At 38.2% G+C, this 25,058-nt stretch overlaps 1 protein-coding gene across 1 annotated transcript in view; it reads left to right on the forward strand.

Annotated features, from left to right (window-relative positions):
* TMEM135 (transmembrane protein 135) overlaps positions 1 to 25,058 on the forward strand; it is a 177,454-nt gene that overhangs the window by 96,887 nt on the left and 55,509 nt on the right. Inside the window, exon 6 of the mRNA XM_068667673.1 lies at positions 18,162 to 18,208. Within this exon, the coding sequence (XP_068523774.1) occupies positions 18,162 to 18,208 (47 nt within the window). The remainder of the gene's footprint in view (positions 1 to 18,161; positions 18,209 to 25,058) is intronic.

Consider the following 25,058-nt stretch of genomic DNA (forward strand, 5'->3'; position numbering starts at 1 on the left):
TGAAGGATATTTGGTTGGTTTCATGTATGTTACAACCATCAGTAGTCTTTCAAGCATTTTGTATCTGAGTATCCTCAGATACTCAATCCTCAGTATTTTCTTAGGATAATCCCATTTGGATTTACATTTTGCTTCGTTAATGACAGTTCATCTGTGGACACTCCTCACTTTAGGAAATTCAGAATTTCTCAATGCTGATTTGAAAAACTTGAATCATTTTAATGGAGCAAATATTTAACAATCAGCTCTGTGTGTCTTTCGCCTTTTGCTGTGCTTCTTTCCAAGTTCCTGTGACCTGAAAGGTTTGTACGTCCTGTTAGACAAACAAACTGTTTGGTTTTCTGCACCATTCATGGGCTGTAGGTGCAGAAGGTGCAGAATCAAATTTCGTTTTTGGAAGGAGCGGTGTGTGGAGCCCTGCAATCTTGGCAAGATAAAGCTCAGTGTCTGGGTGCTGCCGAGCAGGATGTAACAAGGCAGTTCAAAAGGCCAGCAGATGTATTCTGGAGGGCATGAAGAAATTGGCTGAGCTCTCTGGGGTTGTGTTTTGAGGTATTTTTGTTAAATCAAAGCATTTTACACAGGTCAGTGTATTGACTGATTTCAGGATGTGCTTTTCTTCAGTGTTTCTTGTTATTATGAGAGACCTTTTTAGAGTTACTGCTCTTGGCTAGAGCTTGTTCATCCTTTGCTCTCAACCAAACAGAACAGATCTTTCGAATTCTCACATACTTGTGTTGTGATTTACCCAGCGAGCTCAGATGAGGTGGACACTGCAGACATTTGGGACTATTTCAGTGCCAAGAGTTATCCAAATGTAACGTTAGGAAAAGAATGTCTCGCAGCACCGAATCTGAAGAAGTATCGGTGTGTTAATTGAGTTGTAGTCCACACAAAAGACAAGGTAAGGATCAGATGTCCTATAAGAAAATCTGCTAGGCATCCACAGTGCTATCTACGTGTATGTGCATCATCCACTTCTTATGGTTCTAGCTTCTTGGAACCTTTGCTTTACTGATTGGGACATTGGTGTGGAAATATAATACATGTCATTCTTAGTGCTTCCATAAGCCAGGACCTACTGTACCATGATACTTGATACTTTAAAAATTCAGTTATAACACATTGTAGATTTTACAGTGAAGAATAGAAAAAGTATCTGTTTCCTGAAATTTGCCTTTCTTTGAAAGGCAGCTGTAGCTCACTAAAAAATGAATTATTTGTGCAGCACACTCATCTGCTTCATGAAAAATACTTTTGCATAAAACATAAAAGCTCATTAGGAACAAAAAGGGGTTACACCAGTTACCACTTTCTGACAAAAACATTGATTAATGTTAGATTTCACATGTATGGCTACTTTCTGTTGAGTTCTCATGGACTTAAATGTTAAAATTCAGATTTGTACACAGAAATAATAAAAAAAAGGATATTTGCTTTTGGAAGAGTTTGGGAAATTTCTGTGGGGTAGTGCTAGAAGAAACTGAAATTTTTTGGGTATGTTCCTGAAATGTGGTTAGAGGCTTGAAACAAATGTGTGCTAACCTTGGAGACACTGCAATAATGTCAAGAGCTCATTAAATTTAGCTGCGTGATTGATTGTATGGGCAGTTACAAATGCAGCTAATCTGCCCATAATCATTTTTTCATGTTCCCAGTAGATAATTTTCTGGGGACAGCACCATATTCTTAGAAGTGCGTGCTGTCGACAGTTATGTCAATGGATTACAGAGCTATGTTAGCAAATCAGCTTTTAATTAATTTCCACAATAACAGTTAATTCTCTTAAAACAAATAATTTACAGAATTTAATTGTTTTAGATCTTGGTAGCCAGCTTATAGCTTTGTGCTTTCAAAGACTTGCTGTGAACTGTGTTTAACAAGGTAGCAGGGTTTTTTTGAGCTGTTGTGCATACAACTGTAAGTGATAATAATTGTATCGAGTATCATTTGTTTTTAACAAAAATCCCCAAATCAAGTAACATCAAGCATCCCACGTACTTGTACTTAAAGTTCTTGAGAAACAGACCAGCCAGAGCTGATAGACCAGGAAAATCTCTGACACTTTCCAGCCTTTGCCTGCAGGTCCTCTGACTTGGGACTCGACCCATTGGTGCTGGTACTGGCAAGATGTCACCTGAGGGGTGGGATGTGCCCCGAGGAAGGATGAGAGCTGAGGCAGGTGAAGGTGTGGATCACAGGGGGCACTAGCATCATCTGAGGGAAATTGTGAGGATTTTAGTAGTCCTGCTACATAACAGTTCCATATTCTGTCCTGTATGAACTGAGATGTTCCTGTGGTACTAGTGCAATGGAGTATTGCTCCTAGGCATAAGCATCTGTCAAGCTTATAATGATATTAGCCATGTTTCACTTTACTTTTGTTGGTTTAATACTTTTTTTTTTTCCATGCAGGCTTTTTCTTGAACCTGTGTGGACATATAAAACGTTAAGAGCCCTCGTTACCCTGAGGAGTTAGTTGTATCTTTCGATGACAACTCGTGTCAGCTGTAGGTCATGGAGGCATCTATCTTGGGAAATGTGAGAGGCATCTTTTTAGCTCCTGGTGCTATTTCCCCCTCCTCACGTTCTCAAGAGGCTGTTACATGCAAAGAAGTGCGTGTAGTTCATGATGTTATTGGAAACGCTGCCAAAGCTGTAGATAGCTGCCAAAATGCTGTTGTGACATCATATGCAAGTTGCCAGGATTTGCGTCTAAAAATAAATGATTATAAATAATTTTAAATAGTTTAACTTCAATTACTAGACACCAAAATACCACTGTATGTATACGTGTATGTGTATATATACACTAAAAACATTTGTAGTAGGTGTCTGCTTGTGCTGCATGGCTTTTAAAAAAAGAAGCATGCAGTTTTGGGGAGGATGGGTTTGCTCAGCTCCATCCTGTTCCTGCCCCTTGGTTTCCCCAGTAGAACCGAGGGCAGCTGCGGGCTCGAGGCACATGGACCAGGAAATCGTTGAGGCTGAAAAATAGCTGTTTGCGCAGGGTTATTTTTCAGGCAGATCAGTTCCCTGAATTTGTTCATCACACAGCTGCACAAACAGCAGTGGAAACGGGAACAGGGACATGGACAGGAATAAGTACCCAGATGGGGGGCACTGGACAGGTCAGCACTATGGCCAGAAGAAGGTCTGCTTCTGCAAGGACTGCTCCTTCCTCCGTTATCCGCAGTCATCTCCTACCTCTGACCTCTAAGTGGCTCAGGTGATCACCTGGATTCCCTTCAGAAAAAAGAAGATGCCAAGCAGATTTCTATCTTCTATTCTACTATTTTTGTAGGCATCTTGACCTTTCTAGGTGCATCGTCTCTCTGTGTTTCCTGCAAATGTGCAGAGTCAGGGTTTGGAAATAATCCGTGTTCCTTTCACTGTTTGTCTTTTTTTTTTTCCCTTAAAAAATCTCTCTCTATATATGAGGGGGGATTTGTGTGTGTGTATGCGTATGCATTTAACTGTATCTTTGGGGAGGTGAATAATAAAAGCAAGGCAGACTTTATTTACAATCCTTCTGGTAGTATGTGGAAGGCAGGCAGTAGTGAGAGATGAAAGAATCGTGAAAATCTGGGTTGGAAGGAACTTCAAGAGGTGATCTAATCCATTTGTCAGCCACAAAGCAAGATCATATAAATCCAAGTTGTTCCTGAATGGGTTATTTAACTTTCAAATGTCTGATGGTTCGTGAACTCACTTGTGTCACCTGCCATCATACTGTGGAGGATTTTTTAACAGTGAAATAGAAAACAGAAGCTATAATTAGAAAGTGTTCATTTAAGGTATCAGGAGAGAAGCTGAATTTAATTAAGAAGAGGTCCAATTTTCTTCGATGATTTTTCGTGCAAGCAGATCTGGTCTAGTTTTTTAATTTAGGCAAATTTGTACTTGGCATTAGCTTTCAAAATGTTTTTGGAATTTGTAACCATATTAGGAAAAAGGTCACAAACAACAACAAACAGAAATTAAACCTAGTCATTTACATTTTTTCTTGTCTAGTTTAAGTGGTAGACATTAATAATATAAACACAACTTTTCCACCGTGTTTAAATGTACATAATTATTTATGCAGTTTAAGAGAATCAGTACTTGTGTTAGGCTATTGTTAGGTGCTGCTGTGCAGTCTCAGATATTAATCTGCTATACCTTGTTGATTGAAAAAATATTTTTCTATGTGATTGGAAGGAGTGTGACATTCATTGCTTCATGCATACATTTAATTTTTTATGTGCTCCTAGAGCATATCTGAATCCCAAGAAATGTAGAGACCAGAGCAGCTTGGATGGAGTTGCTTGTTGTAAAAGAGGTAAAAGTAGTCTGTCCTTGTATGTAGGTGTTCGATGTGTGTGCATCTGATGACTTCTTTTCCATCTTTAAATGCTACTTTTATGGGCAATTCAAATTTTATACTGAACCCAGATGTTAAATATCTCTGTTATGAATGGTTACGGCTCATTGCTGAGTTACAGGCATACATCTCTAAGAAGTTTCAAAAAGTTGTAAATAGATTTTCTTTCCCTTGAGCACATGACATTTTTCACAGCAAAGTTGTCTTTCTGAGATACTTTTACCCTGACATAGTGCATGTATTTTACCCTCATATAATGCAAATATGCAGGGTATGAATTAAAGTTTAGGAAGTTATAACAGTTTATAACTTTTAAAGTGCCTTTGTACAACAGCCTGCAAAAAAAAAAATATTTTTTTTTTTTTTAGAAACTCTAGGTTCCATCCAGTCTGCTTTTGTTTTTCTCCTTTGGTGGTATTTTAGAGATGAGAAACTGTCAGTGTCATTTATATGATGATACCACCCCTGTCTTCAGCATTGATTTGAGTTAATCCCCCTTCACATATGCCTATCATCAAGTTATCCACTTAATAAAACCTTCAGGTGTCCTTGTAACTGACTTGCAGTAAGGCTGAGCATGCTAAAGTTTCTTGAAAATTTTAAAGGTGTCAGTCTAGCTTACTCTAACTATTAAATACACTGATAAAAGTAATTATTAGGCAGCTGTTAATAGTGTGAAAACCCTATTGTATATTTCTGTCAATTATGAAAATACTTTTTTCTACTCCTTTCAATCTATTCCCATACTGGTTTTTAGTGCTTTTCAGAATTTCATCTTATTCTGGTATTGCTTGTAATTTTTACCAGTACAATAATAAACATAAATATATAATAAATATAATTTTTACCATTATTACTGGATACAGGGACTTCCATGATGGTACATTGCACAGAATCTTATGGTAGGAATATTACTTTAATACATGTGCTTTGCAGCAACAAAAATATTTCAACACCTGTAAACTTTTAAAGACAAATATCAATTACAGTTCTTTCTTGGATACTAGGGTAATATCAAACCTTGTAATTCAGTGATTATGAGCTCTGGAATAAAAAGAGGCAGGCAAAAATCCTCATGGTAGAGATGAAATCTTCGATGATATCTGTAACATGAGCTACGGACTTACGCTCAGAAGTCTAATAGGAGACATCTGCACAGACTATGAAGAAAATTTATTGTTTTTTTAGTATTTACTACATTTGTAATATTCTTGTAGGATAAGTAACCAGATTTAAATTTCAGCTTACATATGGGTTTAGTATTTAGAGATGTTAGTGGCTGTAGCTCTTGTTTGCAGCATTATATTTAAAGGACGTTTCCAGTTCTATGTTTCAAATGCATTCTGATTTGACTAATTCACAGCCACCTACTTCACTTTTATTCTTCAAAGTTGTACAGAGAGAACATGCAAATTGTGCTGGTTGAAGTGTCTGCACTATTAGGAGACTGCGTGGTGTCTTGGGCTGTGATTTGATCTCGGTGTGGTTCACGCTGGTTTAGGCAGGCACAGACCCCAGCTGCATGTTCCTGCTTGTGTTCAGTCCTTGGGAGGAGAAAATAGTTGCCTTCAGATGCATCAGGTCTCGGATTCATTTTCCTGTGCATCTCTATGTCAGCAGAAGGCACAAGGTGGTGACCAGCAAGTAAAGGTGCCACTGACCAGGAGTGGTGCCTCTGTAAGCTGACATTGCTTGAAAGAAATTCATGAAGCTTCCACCTGAATTTGCATAGCAACATGTGTAGCCACCATGAAGAGCTTATTAATTTATATTACTATTACAGGGACCCAATCTTAGAATTTAAATGTAGATTTAAAGTGTAGATGTTAAATTTGGTTAAGTACGGTTCAGTGATATAATATGAAACGCTGGTATGCATCGTCTGTGAATATCTTGACATTGTTTCTTTTTGGACTCTGTGTTATACATAAATACATATTTTTATATATGTATGTAGATATCTGAAATTGAAGTTTATAGTAATTTAATAGGTTGTTTATAGTTCTGAAGTGAATGAATATGTAAAACAAGAAAAAGCCCTATGTAGCCTACTTGAATTTCAGGGGGCCCAAATTCACTTGTATGGGACCATTTCAGGCATTTCAGAAGTACTTGCTCCAATATGATGAATTCAAAGGGAAGTGGAAAAGTTTACTCCTTGTAGTTTATATATTTTAAGTTTATTCTTGGCATAATTTAGGATAAAGTTGGAGTTATGTGTAGAACAAATGCTAAAGTATATTTTTCTTACCATTGAAATTTTCTTGAGTGTGTGCGAGGGGAGGTTTGATGTTGTATTCAGAAGCACTGCATGTTATCTAGAGTGTTATTTGACGTAAAGTAATTTATTTTGTCTGTTTTTTCCTCAAGTCAAAGCTGCACGTATAAAATACAGATGTTAACTGTAACAATTTTCAACAATTTTACTGAAGAATAGCAGACCAAAGGGAGGAGATGACTTCCACATGAAGTCTGCAAGCTCTTCCTGCGTCATGGGCGCTCATTTTGGCCTCTCTCCACTCCCCAGATGCCAGTTTCAGTGAATCTTGCAAGAATGTAATTCTTTTTGAGAAGTGGAGTTTGGTTGAATTGGGTTAAAACCAAGTTATGAATTCTAATATTATAGTTGAGTGCTGATAGGAAGATAAATTTGAAAGCATAGAAATGCTTTATTTTATGCAATTGCTGGAGTGAATGGTTATAGATGTCTATGTTTCTGTGCTTCAGGCAGACTGGTGAGCAAACTAATATGGTCAGAAAGAGGAAACAAATTTTGGATTCTGGAATTAAGAAATGAGGATCACTTCAGTGAATGCAAGAAAGCTGTCAGGAACAGATTTTGTGTGAAACATAATTTCAGCTTTGAGTTCTTGAGAGAATATTATTATTCCACAACGAAAATGTACATAGGTGGAAGTAAGGTTAGGAGCATCTGTATGTGTCTTGAGGACAATGGAAATGACACCGAAGAAATGCTGCTGTTGTTCAGAACTGAACATTTTAAGTACAGGAAGTTTAGAGTTGGACTCAATTTTCTTTGTGGGTCCTTTTCAACTTGGGACCTTCTATGATGCTGTAGCTGAAATCGCATCAGTAAGAAAACTGTGAGTGCTAAACAAAAGGAAAAATGACCTTAAAGCAACATGACTAAATAACTCTTGCAAAAGATGATAATACCAGAAATAAAAATTAGCATTAGTGCTTACAAGTTAGATTTGAGAATAGAACGAAGATTAGATAAGCTCAATGATTAGATATCATTCCACTTTAAATTACATTCACTTCTATTTAGTCTGTGGTTGTAAATACCCTGAAAAGTTATGTTAAGCTTAAAGTGTTATAAGCTGGGAAATGTTGTAAGCTATTAAACCCTATAGAAATACCAAAATACCCTAAACCAAAACAACCCAATACAAAATCAGCCTTGGTTATGGAGACATGAAAATGTTTCTACATTATTTTTGTCCAGGTTCTTTGTGCAGAAACAGAATGGTGTGGACTACACAGTCTATAAGGGTTAATCACTGGGATATTTTACTGTTTGGAAGCTTCCAGAAATATTTGCATCTGTAAAAAACAGTAAGGAAATCAACCACTTGCGGGGTCTGGTTATTGTTTTGGAATACAATCAACTTCTGAAATCTGTTTGCATTCCAAATTTTACTCCCAACATTTACTTGACTGAATTGCAATTTCATTTCTTTGGCACTATTGTAAGCTACTTATTATTGTGATAATGAGCATAATGTATATCTGTGTATCTTAAATTATGTGGCATTCTTTGTTCCAAGCAGTTCAACATTTTTCTCTCTCATTTGTATTAATTTATCCTTGATTTAGAAAAATCACTGAGCAAATGGATACGTCTTTTTAATGGGGAAAATACTTTTTAAAATGTAGTTCAGTACAGGGTGATTCTTTATAGGATCATCACAGGCAAGTTGAGGTGGAGAGGCACCACTGGAGGCCATGTGGCCCAGCCTCCCTCAAAGCAAGGCCCACTGCGGCCTGCTGCTCAGGGCCTTGTCTGTCTGAGCTGAACATCTCCGAGGGTTGAGGCTTCACAGCCACCCCGGGCAGCCTCTTGTGATGCCTGACAACTGAGGGCTTCTGCTGGGGTGTGACGTGGAGTTGTGGGGGCACCAAGATACAACCTGGGGCAGGGGAAGGGCTGGGAGCGGTGCAGCCCTACAGCTCCGTGCCAGCCCTGCCACGACTGGGTTGGCCACAGAGCGGCATGCGTGGTTGGTTTCAAAGGGTTGATTGCTTTCAGAAAAGAAGTTTCAGAAGATACAGTTACTTTTTTTTGTACTTCAGCCTCTCACGTGCTGTGAGCTCTTGAACAGCAGTGGGCTCTCAACAACAGCTTTGCAAAAGACAATTCCGTTGTTCCATTACGACATGCTGCAGCTTTGTTTGCTGTGGTTAAGGTAACACGAAAAACAAGGAGAGACTTGACAAGTGCTTTTTGAAAAAGCAAGTGAAGGGTTGCTGAAGTGCTTAACTACACGTGTATATGTGGAATTTGTGAACTAGAAAATCAGAGGGTTTAATTTTCTCTTTCATTCCCCGATGCTGTTCTGACACTGGCAGGTGCTCCCTGTCTCAGCTCAGTGACGTTCAATGTTTGCCAACTCTAAGTATTCAGTCGTGATTGAGCATCGGTACTTTATCATGAATCTACATAATCTCTTGTTTAATAACACTGATTAGTCTTTCTTTTGATTTTATCTGTTTAGAGATTGCTTGAGGCTTGCTGGCAGAAAATTTCAGGAGTCTCTAGCAAGCTGAAGGGGTGTGGGTGTAGCTGAGTTGGCAAAACACCTGATACAGATCTGACAAATTGTTTTGTGTGTTTTTATAAAGCCTGTCAATTTTGAAGCAGTAGTAATATTATATTGCTTCACAGGTTACTTAATTTAAAATAGAAAAGTAACCATTATGTGCATGACCAAGATTACGTCAAGAGTTTTCATTAGTACTTTTGATAGCTCATTAAATTTTCCCCAACTACAGTGGATTTCAAGTACAAAAGGACACTATGTGTTTGCAGAGTTGTTACAAATGTTACAATTTAACATAATTTACCATGGAAAGGAGGTAAAACATTGCAGAACTTGAAATGTCCACCAAAAAGTGGATCCATTTTAGGATTGAAGGCGCAGATCAGTGTGCGTATGTCTTCTGGGACCAGTAGGAGTTTGAGCTTGGTGAAAGACAACCACCATTTTCCATAAGTTGTCATGCTTTTGTACAAAAATGAATCATGTTTTCAACATAAAATGTATTTATATTCTTTCTTTTAAAACTTTACTAATGAAGTTTCTAAACGAGAAGTGTGACTTCTTTAATAAGCATCACTGAGAGCCAAATAGCCCATTTTTGCTATTCACTGCAGTTCTTAGGAATTCAGAGGTGCTATTAATAGAGAAATAAGGGATATTACAAAGATTGTTGTTACAAAGGTAGTAAAGCTAGAAAGTAGATCTCAATATTTGAATTAGAGTGTAAAAGAGAGGTAGTATATGACTTCAGAGAAAACAGGCAGAGCCAAACTTTGTCAGCCCATGGCTGTACCCAGCAGGTACTGAGAGCAATATTTGGTTATGGCACATGTGTTTTGTTAAATCTGTGTCAGATCATGTGCTCAGATTATCAATTGTGCCTGAACAGTTCATTCCTGCAGGAGTGCAGAGTGCATGGCATTCCCTGATGGCTCCTCACCTCTCCACGTTGGATTGAAATGTAAGGGGGTTGGGGCTAAGTACAAAGGTCAGTCGCTGAAAACTCCCTGCCCCTTTTTAATGGAGCTGGCTTGTTCCCAAAGTTGTTGTCCATGAAACAGCTCTGCTGAGAAAGGCACGAGGGATTCCGAGACAGAGAAAGTGAAAGGGTTGCAATAGTGTGGAGCTGTTGCAGGATTTGGAGACTATTTTCCCTTTAGCCTTCCCTCTTCCCTTTATTTTCCCTGTAGCCTTAAGGAGCTGTTTGACAGACCTGAGGTATGTATTTTGTTCAACACACTTAAGTTTAAATAAGGAACAGTGGATTTGAGAAACCTTTGCTGTGGTGTGTCCAGATGCATGTTTTAGTATTTATAATGCATTTGTTTGAAGACACACATCAGCAATACTGTTCCCATGAATATGAACACCTCAGGAGGCTGTTAAAATCACGCAGTCAGATACTGGTTAGCACTGACCAGTGAATCTCACCACATTGTGTATTGAGTGTGTAACTCATGATACACAAAACAGTGTCATTGCGTTCGGTTAATCTTACCAACAGGAGAAGTTGCCATCTTGTTTGTCTGTCTGGCTCACTTCAGGTTCTAGCCATCATGTGTTTGATTTCTGCACATTATAAACAGTCTTTATCCATCCAGGCTGTTGGAGCAGCACTCTAGCCACCTTTGTGTCTTCTCTTGAATAACCCAGAAGTGTTGAGATTCGGGCATCTTCAGTTCCATTGCAGGCCATCTGTTCAGGGCACTGAGTAGCTCTTTGTAGCTGCCTTTTCTGCTTTTTAGCTTAGTTACACCAGCGTGGCTCTCAGGAGAATCTGCTGTGCTAGCCAAAAAAGATTAGAAGCTTAAGAGGTAAGAAAAATAAATGTGGGATGCAACAAAAACCTGACAACTGTGCTTTGTACTCCCATGGGACAGCATATAGAGAACTGCGGTGGAGATAGGGAGAACAGGTGGACACTGGTTCAGTACTCAGGAAAATCACTTGCCAAATCCATTGCTGATATAGTCTAGTAACAAGCATCTGTTAAAGTCTTCCTCTACCACGTCAGGGTGTAAATATGGTTTATAGCAGTAAATTATGGAGATACAGTTGATATTATTAGCAGGTCATGGATTTAGGGCCCAAGTCCTGCTCTTCAGTTCTGTATACATGTAAAGATGCAGCTGTCATCCATAAGAACTGCATTGTCAGCTAATGGTGACTCATTCCACCAGATAATTATTTACTATGATAACTTCTTGCTTGGGGCATGAAATAATAATAGAAAATATCGGTTCACATTAGTAAGACTGGTCATCAGATCAGATTTCAAGTGGCTGAAGGTAATGAAACTTGACAGCTATTTTCACATAAATTATTTTTGTACAACTTATGGTATCTTTGTGTAATTAACTAGAAAGTTTCTGTGATTTCCATCCATCTCCTGTAACTACCATAACATTATAGAAAATTTTATGCTTTTAAATATTTTATTATTGGAAAAAAACAGCATATCAACTTTATAGAGACAGACTATGAGACTACTGTTACATGATTGTAATGTGGAGGTAGAAAAGAGAGAATTCCATGTATACTTTTTTCCTTGATCTTGGAGTATAGGGACATTACATTAATCTGCATACCTATTTCCATTGTTTTATTTTTATTTTTTTAGAAGGAAGCTTTTATATGGGAGAATCTTAGTCATAAGAGCCATAGAAAGCATTTTTTATCGGAGCAATAACATGTTTTGAAATAAAGTTGAGGAACTACAGGCAGCAGTTAACAATTTTCTGTGATTTATACCAATTTTACTTACAATGCTGTTATGTAGCTCTGTGGTTTTATGCTTAAAGCTAGGTTTGTTTTTGCTTTCTGTTTGGTTGGTTTTCTTCATTAGACCAAATAATTTATATTGAAAAAAAAAAAAAAGAATGGCTTTTGGGTACAAAAAAATACTCCTCGTGTCTGAAATAGAGGTAAATCTGGAGAATGGATTGTGTTGTCATAAGTCTGAAGGAGTATCTTCCTTCAGCCCTGGTAAGGTTGTTTAGTATGATAGAAGATGCTACAACTACTACAACTACCCTGCCACTACTCAACTAGATGCATAAAGGTCAAAAGAGTGCTTATAACTGCTATTGGCAGAGAAAGAAGACTCTTCTTCTGTGGATAAATGGCAGGCTGGTTTATTTTAAGGATTAAACTGAAATGTGAAATGGTTCGCTCTTCTGGATCATGTATTTTAAGAGTAAAAATCCATGACCACTATATGTGTGTAGATCACAAAGTGCTTGTAAAACAGAAAATCTTAATTAAAAAGTAGTAATTTAAGAAACTAATCATGTATTCATATTAATCATTATTTTTATGGCCATACTTGTAGAAATCCTAACTAGTGACCAATTAAAAAAAAAACACAAAAACTAAATTCACCTTTCTTTGTAACTTTAGGAAAAAATTGGCTGAAGTAACAATTATTAGAGAAACTTCTTTTAATTGAATCAAGTGTCATCAGAGTTTTTATTGTAATTTTCTGTGATTTTTACAATAAAATTTTCCTCAGACACTAGCTGATTGTTCATTTTTTCTGCAGCATACAGCCTTCAGTCACTTTTTTTTATCCCTGAGTGTAGCTATCGCTCTCACAGGAATTTTTAAGTGCCTGATCCAGAAGGTGATGGTTTTCACATTTCACAAATATCCTTGAAGTCAGGCGTTGATGTGCCAGCGGCTGAAACAGCCTCATGTCCTCTGTGAGTTGGATTTAACACTGCCCAGTGTTGAACTGTAGCTCTGACACTCTAAATATTTCAGCCAGCTAATATCACTGACTTGTCCCTTTGCCCAGGTCACATGCATCTTCAGTGCTTTTTAATCAGAAGGTTTGTGGTTCTTTATCACAGACTTCTCTCCAATTCTTCTTTTGACTGGATGGGACATCAGCAGCCTCCAGTTAGAGACATGGCTAGCCCGGGAAAGCTGACTATCAACACCACGTCATCTATAAGCAGAAGGGTGTCATCTACAGGAGGAAAGCTTCAGAAGTCACATATTCCAGCCCAAATAACATCCACCTGGTACCTCTGGGTCTCTCTGTACCCTAGCAATCAGAGCAGTCCCACTGCTTTCAGCTCATTTTCCAGGTAATCAGTAGCCCCTTGCTTGGCCCTAATTCAGGCAATGTCTCAAGCTGGGTTTTGTGCTCAGAACTAGGAACCACAACGTGTTGCTTCAGGATATTGTTTATACGAAGGCTAAACTTTCTCGGAAGAAAAACACAACTGGCATTGTCAGCCCACAAAGATGTGAAAATAAGTTTTGTATCATACCTTTTCCTCTTCTCTATTACAGTTTAGTATAGTACAGTAAGGTACAATACAGTCAACTAAATTACAGTGCTCTCCTTACACACCAACTCGGCTAACCTGCCATGAAGCGTAGGGAATTTTCCTTGTAACCTCTATGCATCTCTTTAAAAATGTTAAAATATTTAGGGTGGATCACACTCATTAGAAACATTTATGTTGTCTGCTCGTTGTAGCTGTTCCTGCAGCTGGAAAGTTTCAAGGTCCGTGTGTTGCCAAGCTCAATTTGTTGACCTTGTACTGTAAATCAAAAACTGATGGACTCTGCAAGAAAATCCCAAAGTAGACTTCCTGCTTGCTAGCTACTATTTTAAGGCTTAAATTCACTCAGTATTGAGAATTACAATTGTGTAGGCTTTAGTGTTTTTTCTTTCTCTTTTTCAGTGTAGTCGTTTTTAAATTTAAAAAAGGCATTGCATGGTATAGATACTGAGGATGCTGCTTAGATATTAGATACAGCAGGGAAAAGTTTGGTTGGAAAAAAAGACATTTTGAAAACAGCTTAATTCTGGAAGACAGTAACCGTTTGCTTTCAATATGCTGGTACTACAGTAAGATGAGGGCTGGGCTTTCTGTGTTCAGCTGTGCATGTCACCTTGAACTGGCTGCTTTAACTGCACGTTTTACTGCCCTTGAGTTGTATAAAAGCTGGGCAGAAGCAGTGCTTGAGCAATGGTGTCAAACGTACCCAGAGCATAGCTAAGAGACTTTTGCCTCTACTGATTGTAAACTTCTGTGATAAAGTAGCTCACAGGCTACTTAGAATCATAGAATCCCAGAATGGTTTGTGTTGGAAGGGACCTTAAAGCCCACCTGGTTCCAACCCCCTGCCATGGGCAGGGACACCTCCCACCAGCCCAGGTTGCCCAAAGCCCCATCCAGCCTGGCCTTGAACACCTCCAGGGATGGGGCATCCACAGCTTCTCTGGACAGCCTGTGCCAGTGCCTCACCCACCCTTACAGTGAAGAATTTCTTCCTAATGTCTAGTCTAAATCCATCCTCTTTTAGTTTAAGACCCCCCTTGTCCTATGCTTATCTACCTGATTAAAGAGTCCTTCTCCATCATTTTTATAGGACCCCTTTAAGTATTGAAAGGCCGCAATGAGGTGTCCCCAGAGCCTTCTCTTCAGGCTGAACATCCCCAACTCTGTTGACCTTTCTTCACAGGAGAGGTGCTCAAGACCTCTGATCATCTTTGTGGCCCTCCTCTGGACTAGCTCTAACAGCCCCACACCTTTCTTGTGCTGGGGGCCCCAAACCTGGATGCAGGACTCCAGATGGGACTACGGGTTGCAGTGCATCGCTGCCCTGTGGAGAAAACTCTCTGTACCATCCATCGTCCTTGCTATAGGCCTGTCTCACCTCTCCTCCTTCTGCGCAGGTGGATAACGAGACGTTTGTCAGAATGTGGTTACAACTTTGTGCATATTTGAAAACAGTTATGATTGTCAGCAGCTGCCTCTCTTTAGCTTAAGCAAACACAGTTCTTGATTTTCCCCAACAGTCGTGTATTTCATGCCTGTTATTTTCATTGTCCCTTCTGCACTGTCTTGCTTTGCCTGTGCTTAAAATCCTTTAACAGCAGTTCTCAACATCATATTGCAGGGTGTTTCTAGCACCAGGTTATTAGTGTAATATGCTGCTATATCTCACCTCCTCTGTTCCTGAAAGAGTCCATAACTCTATTTTACAGTGCTTTCTGCAGCATCACATTGCTGGCACATAGTGATTTGTGATCTGTGGAATTTATTATGCCGTTGTACTGCCCATGCAGTTATTTCTTCTCTTTTTTGTATGTGCTTTCTCCTGCCAAGTACTTTGTATTTATTTTTGTTGAGTTTCATCTTGTTGACTTTGAGCAATTCGGCCACTTTGCATGAAGACCGAGCCTCTAAAGGATTTTGTCAATTGGTAACCTGGTATCTGTTCCATCATTAGAATCGTTACTGAAAAGAAAAGGGAAGCAAAATCTCCTTCATGACCTCAGTTAAATGTAGCTGAATAATGACCTGCTAACTTAAAGTTTTCTCCTGCAGTGTAGTTGAGCAGCTCTATGCCAGTTTTCTTAATTAACATGTGCAACTGCCACAAAGGTGCATTCACATTCAGATAAATTACACCTCCTCCTTTCCTTAAGCATCTGTCAAATAAGAAAATCACAATAGTTTTAATTTACTTGTTGGCTGTGTTGGTTGTTTTTTATCATTCTATCTAGGTGTTTATAAACTGGATGTTTCAAATAATTGATGCTATGTTGTTACGGCTTGGCTGACCACCTAACAGTGTTTGCAGATGATAAAAACTGGGAGGAGTGCTTGTCCTGTCCCACCAAGTAGTTGTGCTGCCATCCAGAGGGACCTGGACAGGCTGGAGAGGTGGCTGGCCTCACGGAGTTCAACATGGAAAGGTGCAACAACCCCAGCCACCAGCACAGGCTGGGGGTTGAGCATCTGCAGAACAGGACCTGGGGATCCTGGTAGGTGCTGAGCTGAACATGAGCCAGCAGTGGGCTCTTGTGGCAGACGAGGACACCGGCTTCTTGGGCTGTGCTAGAAGCAGCATTGCCAGTGGGTCGAGGGAGGTGATCCTTCCCCACTGCACAGCCCTGGGGAGACACATCTGGAGCTCTGTGTCCACATTACAACAGAGAGCTGGGACATACCCTTCATGGTCACAAAAGTGATGAAGGACTTGGAGCATCTCCTAAATGAGGGGCTGGGAGAACTGGGGTTGTTTAGCTGGGAGAGGAGAGAGCTCAGAGGGAATCTTAACGATGTGTATAAATACTTGTTAGGGTGTAATCGAGCTGTAATCAGAGAATGCTAAGAAGGAAGAAAAAAAAAAAAAGGAAAACAAAAGAGGCTATTTAATAAAGTAAGTGCTTTTAGTATGCAAAAGTGTACTGTTTTCTTTTTTTCTAGGAAACTGGTCCTTTGCCATTTTCACATATTTCTCAATATCATTGCCCAGGGCCATCAAAGCCACCAGGACATCTTGTCCCTTCTCTCTCCCAGAAATGGCACCAGAGAATTGGTGTTTGCTGTTTGAATGGTTAAGTGTGGTTTGAACATCAGAGGGCTAGGGCAGATCTTTCTAAGCAGAACTCAGGTTTAGCTGTAAGTCTGTTTTTGCTGGTCATTTGAACTGAAATAGATCGTTGTCCTCACTTCACCCAAATGCTTTTATATAAAGTGATTTCAGATGTTCACATTTTTGATGCAGAGTAATGAAATATGATAGTACTAGTGAAGGAAAAGGAATAAAAAACAATGTTACAATGTCTTGTCTGCCATAATTTTAAGTCATATACCAGAGGGCGTTGAAACAGGAAATAGTCTTGTAAGATTCTTTTTTTCTGAAACTCATTGTAAACTTTCCCTATTCAAATTTTTATCAGACTTTCTGATGTCTATCAACATGTAGCAACCTAATCTACTGTTCTACATGTGTTTATAACCTTCAAATGTGTACTTCTGCCAACATTTCCCATTCTTTTCACTTACACTTTCCATATTCAATCTTGTTAAAAAACCTCTTGAATCCTTGAAAATAAGTGCATTTTATCTGTAAGCTATTTTTCCTCATAAATGCTGGTATGAATGTGGGACACTGTATTTGGTACAAAACAGTATTTTCTCACTCTCAAGCTATATCTGGCAAAGGTATAGCATGGATTAAGGCAGGTCATGAATTTAAAGCATTATATGATGGTTACCGACTATGCTGTATGTGCAAGCAATTCTGCAGTCAAGACACAACAGCTTATTGCTGTCTCCAGACTTCAACCTTTTTACCTGCTCTTGGCACTCAGGTCTTCCTCCTTTCCTTTGCCATGCCTGCTCTGGTGCTTTTCAACTCTTGCAGTGATCTTATCCCACTAAACTGGGGGGGAGGGAGATAAAAAAAAAAAAAAAAAAAAAAAGACTTTTTTTGTGTGTATGTGTGTTTGTTTTGTTTTTGTATTTTTTTTCTCTCCTTGGATTAGCTTTCTTCAGCATTTTTGAGTCACTGGGTGGGTGGTGAGGGAGAAGTAAGCATTGAGCAGGTAGCTGAGGGGATGAAGGTAGAGGACTTTCCCTTCTCAGTGGTGGAGAGCTGCTAATTTGCTTGCTGACTCATGTACAATCACATCGATCTAGAGCAAGATTGCATTATTGCAAACATGTTTAACGCTACAGTGAACTAACAGAAAGGGTACTCGTGTGGGAACAAGACTGTCTGCTCTTAGCCTTGCTCAAGAGCAGTTAAGCAGGAGCAGCTGTCTGTGCAGGCATCTTAAATTTTCTGCTATTTAAACTGAAACCGTCAAGACAATGTTTGAATAAATCGCAAAAGCAAAAGCAGAGAGAATATGTTTGTTTTCATTCCATTGTTTTATTATTATTTTGTTATCTATTAGTATATTCCAGACTATTTTAAATGGCATCCTTTGCTCTGTCTGTGATTCCACTTCCCTGGTTTGGATTTTGTGTATTTTATTTTCATTATTTTTTTTTTAAATTTCCATAGGACCAACCAAAGTCCACTAGAAACAAGAGAATCCTTTTTGGTGGATTCAGACAAGCTGTTATGTTCATGCTGTTGAAGCATATATAAATAAAGCATAACTTTTTTAGGAACATTTGTAAAGTGTTCACTATTCAGAACATACAGTAGTAATGTGGTGGTTAATGCAATAACTCTCTTTCTCCTTCTTGTAGGTGCTGTTGTTCTGCATCACAGCTGCTCTGTTCATGTTCTTTTTCAGGTATGTTGCTCGTATGTCTGTAAAAAATATTTTGAAAAGTGTTTCAAAAGCTTACTTGATTTTTGGTATTTATATGAAAACTTATGTGTATTCTGGACTCGAGGCTTCTAAATCGAATAGAGTTCTTCCATGGCATTAAAAACCCAGAGCTGTGAACATAATTGGTCTAAAAAGGCAAATACTAAGTTAAACACTTCAAATCTTCAGGAGATTATACTGATTATTTAAGGAGCCTCCTCTCATCTCATAATTAAGACCCTGGAGAGCTAAGACTGCCTAGGATGAAAGCTGCTGAAATACTGCTTTTCATTCTCACGTGCATGGAAGATGACATTTTTTCTTCTGGTGAAAATGCAGGAGAATAGGCAACTGAGGTTTTATAGTCTTAAATAATACCAAATGTTTGACGTGCATGTGAGTGCAACTTTCACATTCTTTTTTCACAAGTTGTCCTCTCTATCCCTTTATTCATTATCATCAGATAAACACCAATTTTACAACTTTTTTTCTCTCAGTTTGCAAGATACGTGTTATTTATCTTTTCAGTGTTTCCTTTCTAAATGCCTGACTCCCCCAAATTACTGTACTCTATCTGTAGTTGGACAGCTGCTTGTTAGAGCAACCTTTGACTACAACCCTTTGCCTTGGAATTTTCTGTGGCATGAAGCCATCGCTGATTCTTCAAGCCATAAGATCCCCTGATGATTGCAAAACTCGAGAAATTGCAGCTTGTTCTTTTGTAATTCCATTACTTATGAATTATTTTCAGCTATTGGCCAAAACCACTCTGTGGATAAGGGAAAGCTGTTAATTCCAAAGTTTCTAAAAAGCATTCCTTCTTTCACCTGCCACCCATTAAGACCCGCGTATCTGCAGTCATCTTGTTGTTGTATAACAGCCTCTGAAAAGTTTCCTGGGAATGCTGAAGTTGGACACGCGTCTGCGTAAATGCTGATTAAACAAACCCAAAACTCCGAAAAGCTGGTCAAAGGTATAAATGTTGTATGATTCAGAAGGAAACCGGTTGTCTCCTGTTTATGTCTTGATAATGAACCAGTGTTTTGCAGACAACCCGGAAGTTAAACGAGAACTGACCAGAGCCCAGAAATATTTGGTGAATTCCTTCCTGACCTGACAATGCTATGCTGACAGTTGTTGAATGGATTCCAAACCACTTTCTCTTCTAAAATTAGTCCCTCCGTGCCAGGGGTGACGGATATCCTGTTGAGCAATCATCAGGAACATTTAATTCCTTTGTCTATGTTTTTGTAACAGAGGAATTAAAGTATGAGGCTGGGTAGGTATAGGTCCATTAATTACCTCTCAAAAGAAAATACCAAAATATTTTTTGTAAACACCAACAAAAAGATAGATAAATCAAAGTAAAATTATCAAAAAAATGATTTGCACAGACCAATTTATTTATTTATTTATCCTGAGTTTAATCAGTATAGTGAATAGAAAATTCTTGCAGGATGTGGTACTTTCATAAGGAAAACAGACCTCAGTTGTCTGTGTAGACAGGCTCATAGATGATATGTAGATAAAGCTATTGGTGGGACTTGAGTTACTTTGCAGAAGAGACTTGGAATTCAGATAGTTACAAAGTGGAGATACGATCTGAAAAAATATGAAGCTGTTCACTAAAGATAAGGTCAAAGTAATATACTTGCACACGGTGGCTGTGGAGAATCAAATGATAAGGGAGCAGTTCCCTGAAAAAGAATCCAATGGTAATTGTTTGCAAACTGCCAGTGAGAGTAAGTCAGCAATGTCCCATTCCTACAGTAAAGGGAGGCACTGTTACAGGATATGTAAACAGGATTAGTGCTCGTCAAGTATATAAAGTTGTCTTTTTGTTCTACTTAAGATTTAAGAAGTTCTCAGTGCTTTTCATGTTTTTGATTATTACATTCCAAGAAGAATATGGAACTGTCAGAGAAACTTCAAGACCATGATCTGGAGTTTAGAAAACAAAATGTATTAAGAAGGATGGATTATGGTTGTTTAATTAAAAGAAAAAAGAAAAAAAAAAGGCTGGAATAACTGTCTTGAAGTATTTATAAGACTGCTGAAAAGAGTAAGAGAGTAACAGTTGGCTCTCCTGGCTGCGATAGAAAGGACAAGAGACAGCAGAACAAAACATTTATTCTTACAATAATAAATCATAACAGAGATTAATTCACTTAGATAGTGAGGAAAATCCTAAGCAAGAAGCAGTGAAAAGATTAGACGTTGAGGCTGCTGATGGTTTGTCCTTTCAGATCTGTAGAAGCAGATTTTGGAAAACATGGGTAATATTGCTTAGGGAAAGGAAGGGATTATTTGGTGTCCTAAGTCTCTTGCACTTATTGATTCACACCAATGGCTGTCTTATTGAGAAGTATTTAATGTAATAAGCTGTGAAAAGACAGTGGCCAGTAAGTTCTTTGGAGGAGAATAACCTTGGTTGCTTTGTTGAATGCAACTTGAAAGATACACCTGGAAAAAAATTAAAATCACATCTCTGTGCTTTAGATACCACTGCATCTTGTAGAATGTATGGATGGGGACAGGTGAAAAAAAAAAGGCAGAGAAAGGTGTAAGAGGTGCAGGTGGTCAGGCGCATCTCTGAAAATTAACAGAGTGAGAAATGCAACTCTTCTATCACACACCAGATTAAACAGTTCTTCCACAATATGTAGTCATGGAAATACAGTAGGAGAAAAACTACTCTTCAATGAGAAGCCAGAGAACAGAGAGGTCACTTGAGCAACTCTCGGAATTGTTGCCCAGTTTGTCTGGATTGGGACCGTGAGTTTTTCATTGTCTTGCCCATGTGTGAATTCAGCATTGATTGCTTCAGGTAAGATTTATTTGGACAGCCCTTGGAGCAATCCTCTCTAGATCTACTCAGCCTTCTGGGGAAGATAATCTTTCTGTCTCTCTTGTCATATAAAATAGAAAAGAACTGGAAGAGTCATTGCAGTGCATTTCATGTGTTTAGTGAGTCCAAATTATTTCAGCCTTTTCCTAATCATAAACAGATCTTACACAAATAGTGGTAGAATTATAGTGCTTTCAGAAAAGTCTCAGAAAAACTTTATTCAAGATCAGATCTGCTTACCTTGTAGAATATTTTGCCATTGACTGTAAACTCTTTACTGCAAACAAGCATTTATTGACCTGAAAAACAAGCAAAGTCCTTCTTTGCTATGTCTCCAAACAACTCTGTTCCCAGGGTGGCTTTTTGTCCTCCTCACCTCACCAAAAAGTCCAAAGAGGTGCAAAGAGCAGTGGCAATCTTGACCACCAGGGTAATATACCATCCCCTCCATCATTAAAAATAAAATCCTAATACACTTTCTAAATGGTGTAACGTGAAGCTTAAAACTTTCTAAAAAGAGACTAAATATTAATATATCTCTGTGCTGTCAAAATATGACTGATACTTGGCACTCAGATGACAATAATGAAAACAAAAGCAAAATAGTCTCTATTTTCTGAGTTCATAAGAATTGCCTCATCTAAGATCATTAGGATCACTTTTACTCTGAACGTAAAAGTGATGACTCACAGTCAGTTGTCCCTGTTGCCTTGCCTGTACTGCCACTAGCATTCTTGCAGCTCTGTGGTTTACTGGTTGACTGCAATGAGCCAGGTTTTTTTGCCCTGTGCAGTTTTCAGCTGGATGGTTTCCCTCCCACAGCTCCTTCCGTGATGCACTGCGAGCCAGTTGTTGGGGGTGGTTGGGATGTGCGTGGAAAAAGCAGATGTGCTCTTTTCAGCATTAGCATGAATTTTTGTCATTATAAAGTGTCGGGATCTCATCGTGGCCTAAGGTGGTCTCTACTCAACCTATAACATGAAAGGTTACTTGAGTTGGAAGGTTCAAAGCTGTCATCTGCATGCAGAAATTAAGATGTATGTTATACATCACAATTGTCGGGATATCATTTGGGTTGGACTATTACGTTGCACTTGCTTTCTGTTGATTCTGGAAGGAAGTGCTCCACCTGATAGTTAACCACTAAAAGGGAGCAAAAGATGGTGCATAATTGTAGCGTGGTTGTACCTCTCCCTTGGAAATATTGCTATAACAGATGTATGAATTGTGCTCCAGGGAAGTATAGGCAGGTTCTTCTCAATTTATTTGAGTGTTTCCTTCTTTAGGAGGAAGAACACCAAGAAAATTAAGGTCCTAAATCTCAGACTCAGGTCGCAGGACAGAAATAGTACAACTAAAACCAGGAAAAATTACTCTAGGCATGAGTAAAGTGAAAAAGAAGCAAGAATGAAAGGTAAATTCAGAAGAACAATATAGGAAGAAAGAAGGAAGGGAGGGAGTGGCTGAAGAAGAAGAAGAAAAAACAAAAAGATGATGTCAGCAGGCAGGACAAAAAATAGAAGAAAAAGAACTAGGAAAATAGCAGCTGAAATGCAGATGATAGGTTTACAAGCAAATGCTATAGACAGAAAAGGCATATTTTAGTCTCTTATTTTTTTCATCCTTTCAATCCTATTTTACAATAGTTTTCTGCTAACTTATACCTCAATTTTTTTCCATTTTGTCTCAAAATGATTCTGCTCAGCTCCACTGAAAGTGCTGAAATTATGCATCACTCATTCTTGGGTAATTGTAGTATATGGTAATTCGTATGGTGCAGTCTCTCAAACATGCATTTATGAAGAATTTATATTAACCCAGTTGAAGTCTGATTCTTTCCCCCCTACCACATTTTTTCTTAAAAACTTACAGAATTGTGTGTAGGGAGAACAGCATTCCCATGTCTTTTGGAATTAATTTTCAGATGACATTGAGCTCTATTGGGACTTAATATTTATCACTCCCTGAAAAATGTTTCTGATGTTAGATGCTGTCACGTTGGATTTTATTTTTTAGTGGAACTTTTCTAAAGCATCGGAACAGAAGCACACTTTTATTTTAAATGTCTCTATTTAAAAAATGCAAGGTAATAGGGGAAAGATTTTGATTAAACCATGAATGCATGTCATGTTATTTCAGTTTGACTAATTCAAGCTAATGGCTGTCTAGATTAGTGTTATAGAATAATTGAACAAATAATTATAATTTTATTATAATTATTATAATTTATTATTGTTATTAATATTGTTTAATTATTTGAACAAATAATTAAGCAGTGAAGAGACAGGAGGAGTGCTATAATGTGTAAAATAAACACTATGCAATAATGCTATTTCAGTAGCAATTTTGTTCTGAATCTTAAGGTATGTTTTTGTGGGAAGGGGGATGCAGTGTCCGTGCTCTTGTACATATTTGCAGAAATCCACGTTAACACAGAACTTGCAAACTATGCAGTAAGTGAACATCAACATATAAATGCAATCCATAAAAATATAGAAAATCCAGCAGTTCGGGTGAATGTCTGTTGTCAGACTACAGCACTGGTTGCTATAGTAGTTAATCCCTCGACTATATGCTACCAGTTTATAATAGACACATGTTAATTCATCTGCTATGAAAACTCGAAAGGAAAGCTCCCTGTACAAGCTTTGGCTAGCTATTATGGGAAATAAGATGTTTCTGATGATTGATTGATCATAAGTTGAGTATGAAGTCTGCCTTCCAGGGATAAATTTTGGAGTGTTATTTTTCCGAAGCATGAATTTCAGACCATCAGAAATAATTGCTGAGCTTGCACAAAGCTCAGAAAAAGAAAAGCACGGTGTTTTTCATAACTCGGGGTTTGCAAAGCTCACAGCAGAAAGCTCTTGATCTCTTAATGTAATTTATGTAATTTATTGATGGAAAGCAGATAATGAAAAATACAATGGAAAGTACATCTAAGAAATGCCATATACTGTCATTAAGACGGAATATTGAAACTTGTATAAATTCACTGAAAACCTTAAGAAAGGTCCTTTTGTTTGCAGAGGCCTTTATTCTATCTCATTAATGAAATCCTAGCCTCCCAAATTACAGCTATTTACTCTTCTTTCCCAGTGAAACACATATCCTGTAATTTATTCAGTATTTTTGACATGATGTTTCAAAGTGACTTTATTTACTTTTTAAAAATGTGTGGTACTGGTGCCATGTCAGACTCTCTCATTTAATTACCTAAGCTCCCTTTTGTACAGAAGCAACTACTTGAAAAACATTTTTGCCTTTTAATCCTGCTGTTTTTTACTGTGGAATAAATAAACTCAATAGTTGTAGTTGGAGTTATATGGATTTAGTATCCAATACTATTCCCCTTTCTTACAAAGCTTGTCTTTTATATTTGCTGTAGAATTACAGGAGTACATAAAAACTCCTCTGCTATTAAATTTTTAGGTAGTAAATTAGAAGAAAAAAATAGAAGAGAGTTTTTCCTCATGTTTGTTTAAATGTTTTTAATGTCCTTAAATGAACATCTCAAAGTTCGTGGTTCAAAGAGTTGTTTTGGTAACTTTCATGGGACTTGATTTCTGTGGTATTTTGGGTGACCTGGCGAGTAGTTGAAAACATTCAGTCTTTTAAGAAATGCTATAAATATCTGTTATTTAGTGTCAGCAAAAGTAAAGCATGGTAGCCCAGCAGGGCTTTGTGGATGAGGAGATAACCTTGTAGGTTAACCCCGAGACTTCTCTGGCAGAGCACTGGTGTAGAGTTGCATGCGCTTACTTCAAATGCAGATATCTGTAGAAAGGTGAGACTGTCTGTCTTCTGCTTGGATAGCGATAGAATAAATTGTGAGAAAGCATTTTAATTTTATTTGCATGGAGTACATTCTCTCTTTTGCCAGATTTCCACTGAATCAGTTTTCCACAGAATTGAGGTTTTCTTCTTCTTTTTTTCTAGCAGTAAAGAAAACCTTACAACAGTTAGATCTCTACCATGTCTGGT

This window comes from Anas acuta, chromosome 1 (assembly GCF_963932015.1).
Source record: "Anas acuta chromosome 1, bAnaAcu1.1, whole genome shotgun sequence".
In the NCBI taxonomy this organism is placed as follows: Eukaryota; Metazoa; Chordata; class Aves; order Anseriformes; family Anatidae; genus Anas; species Anas acuta.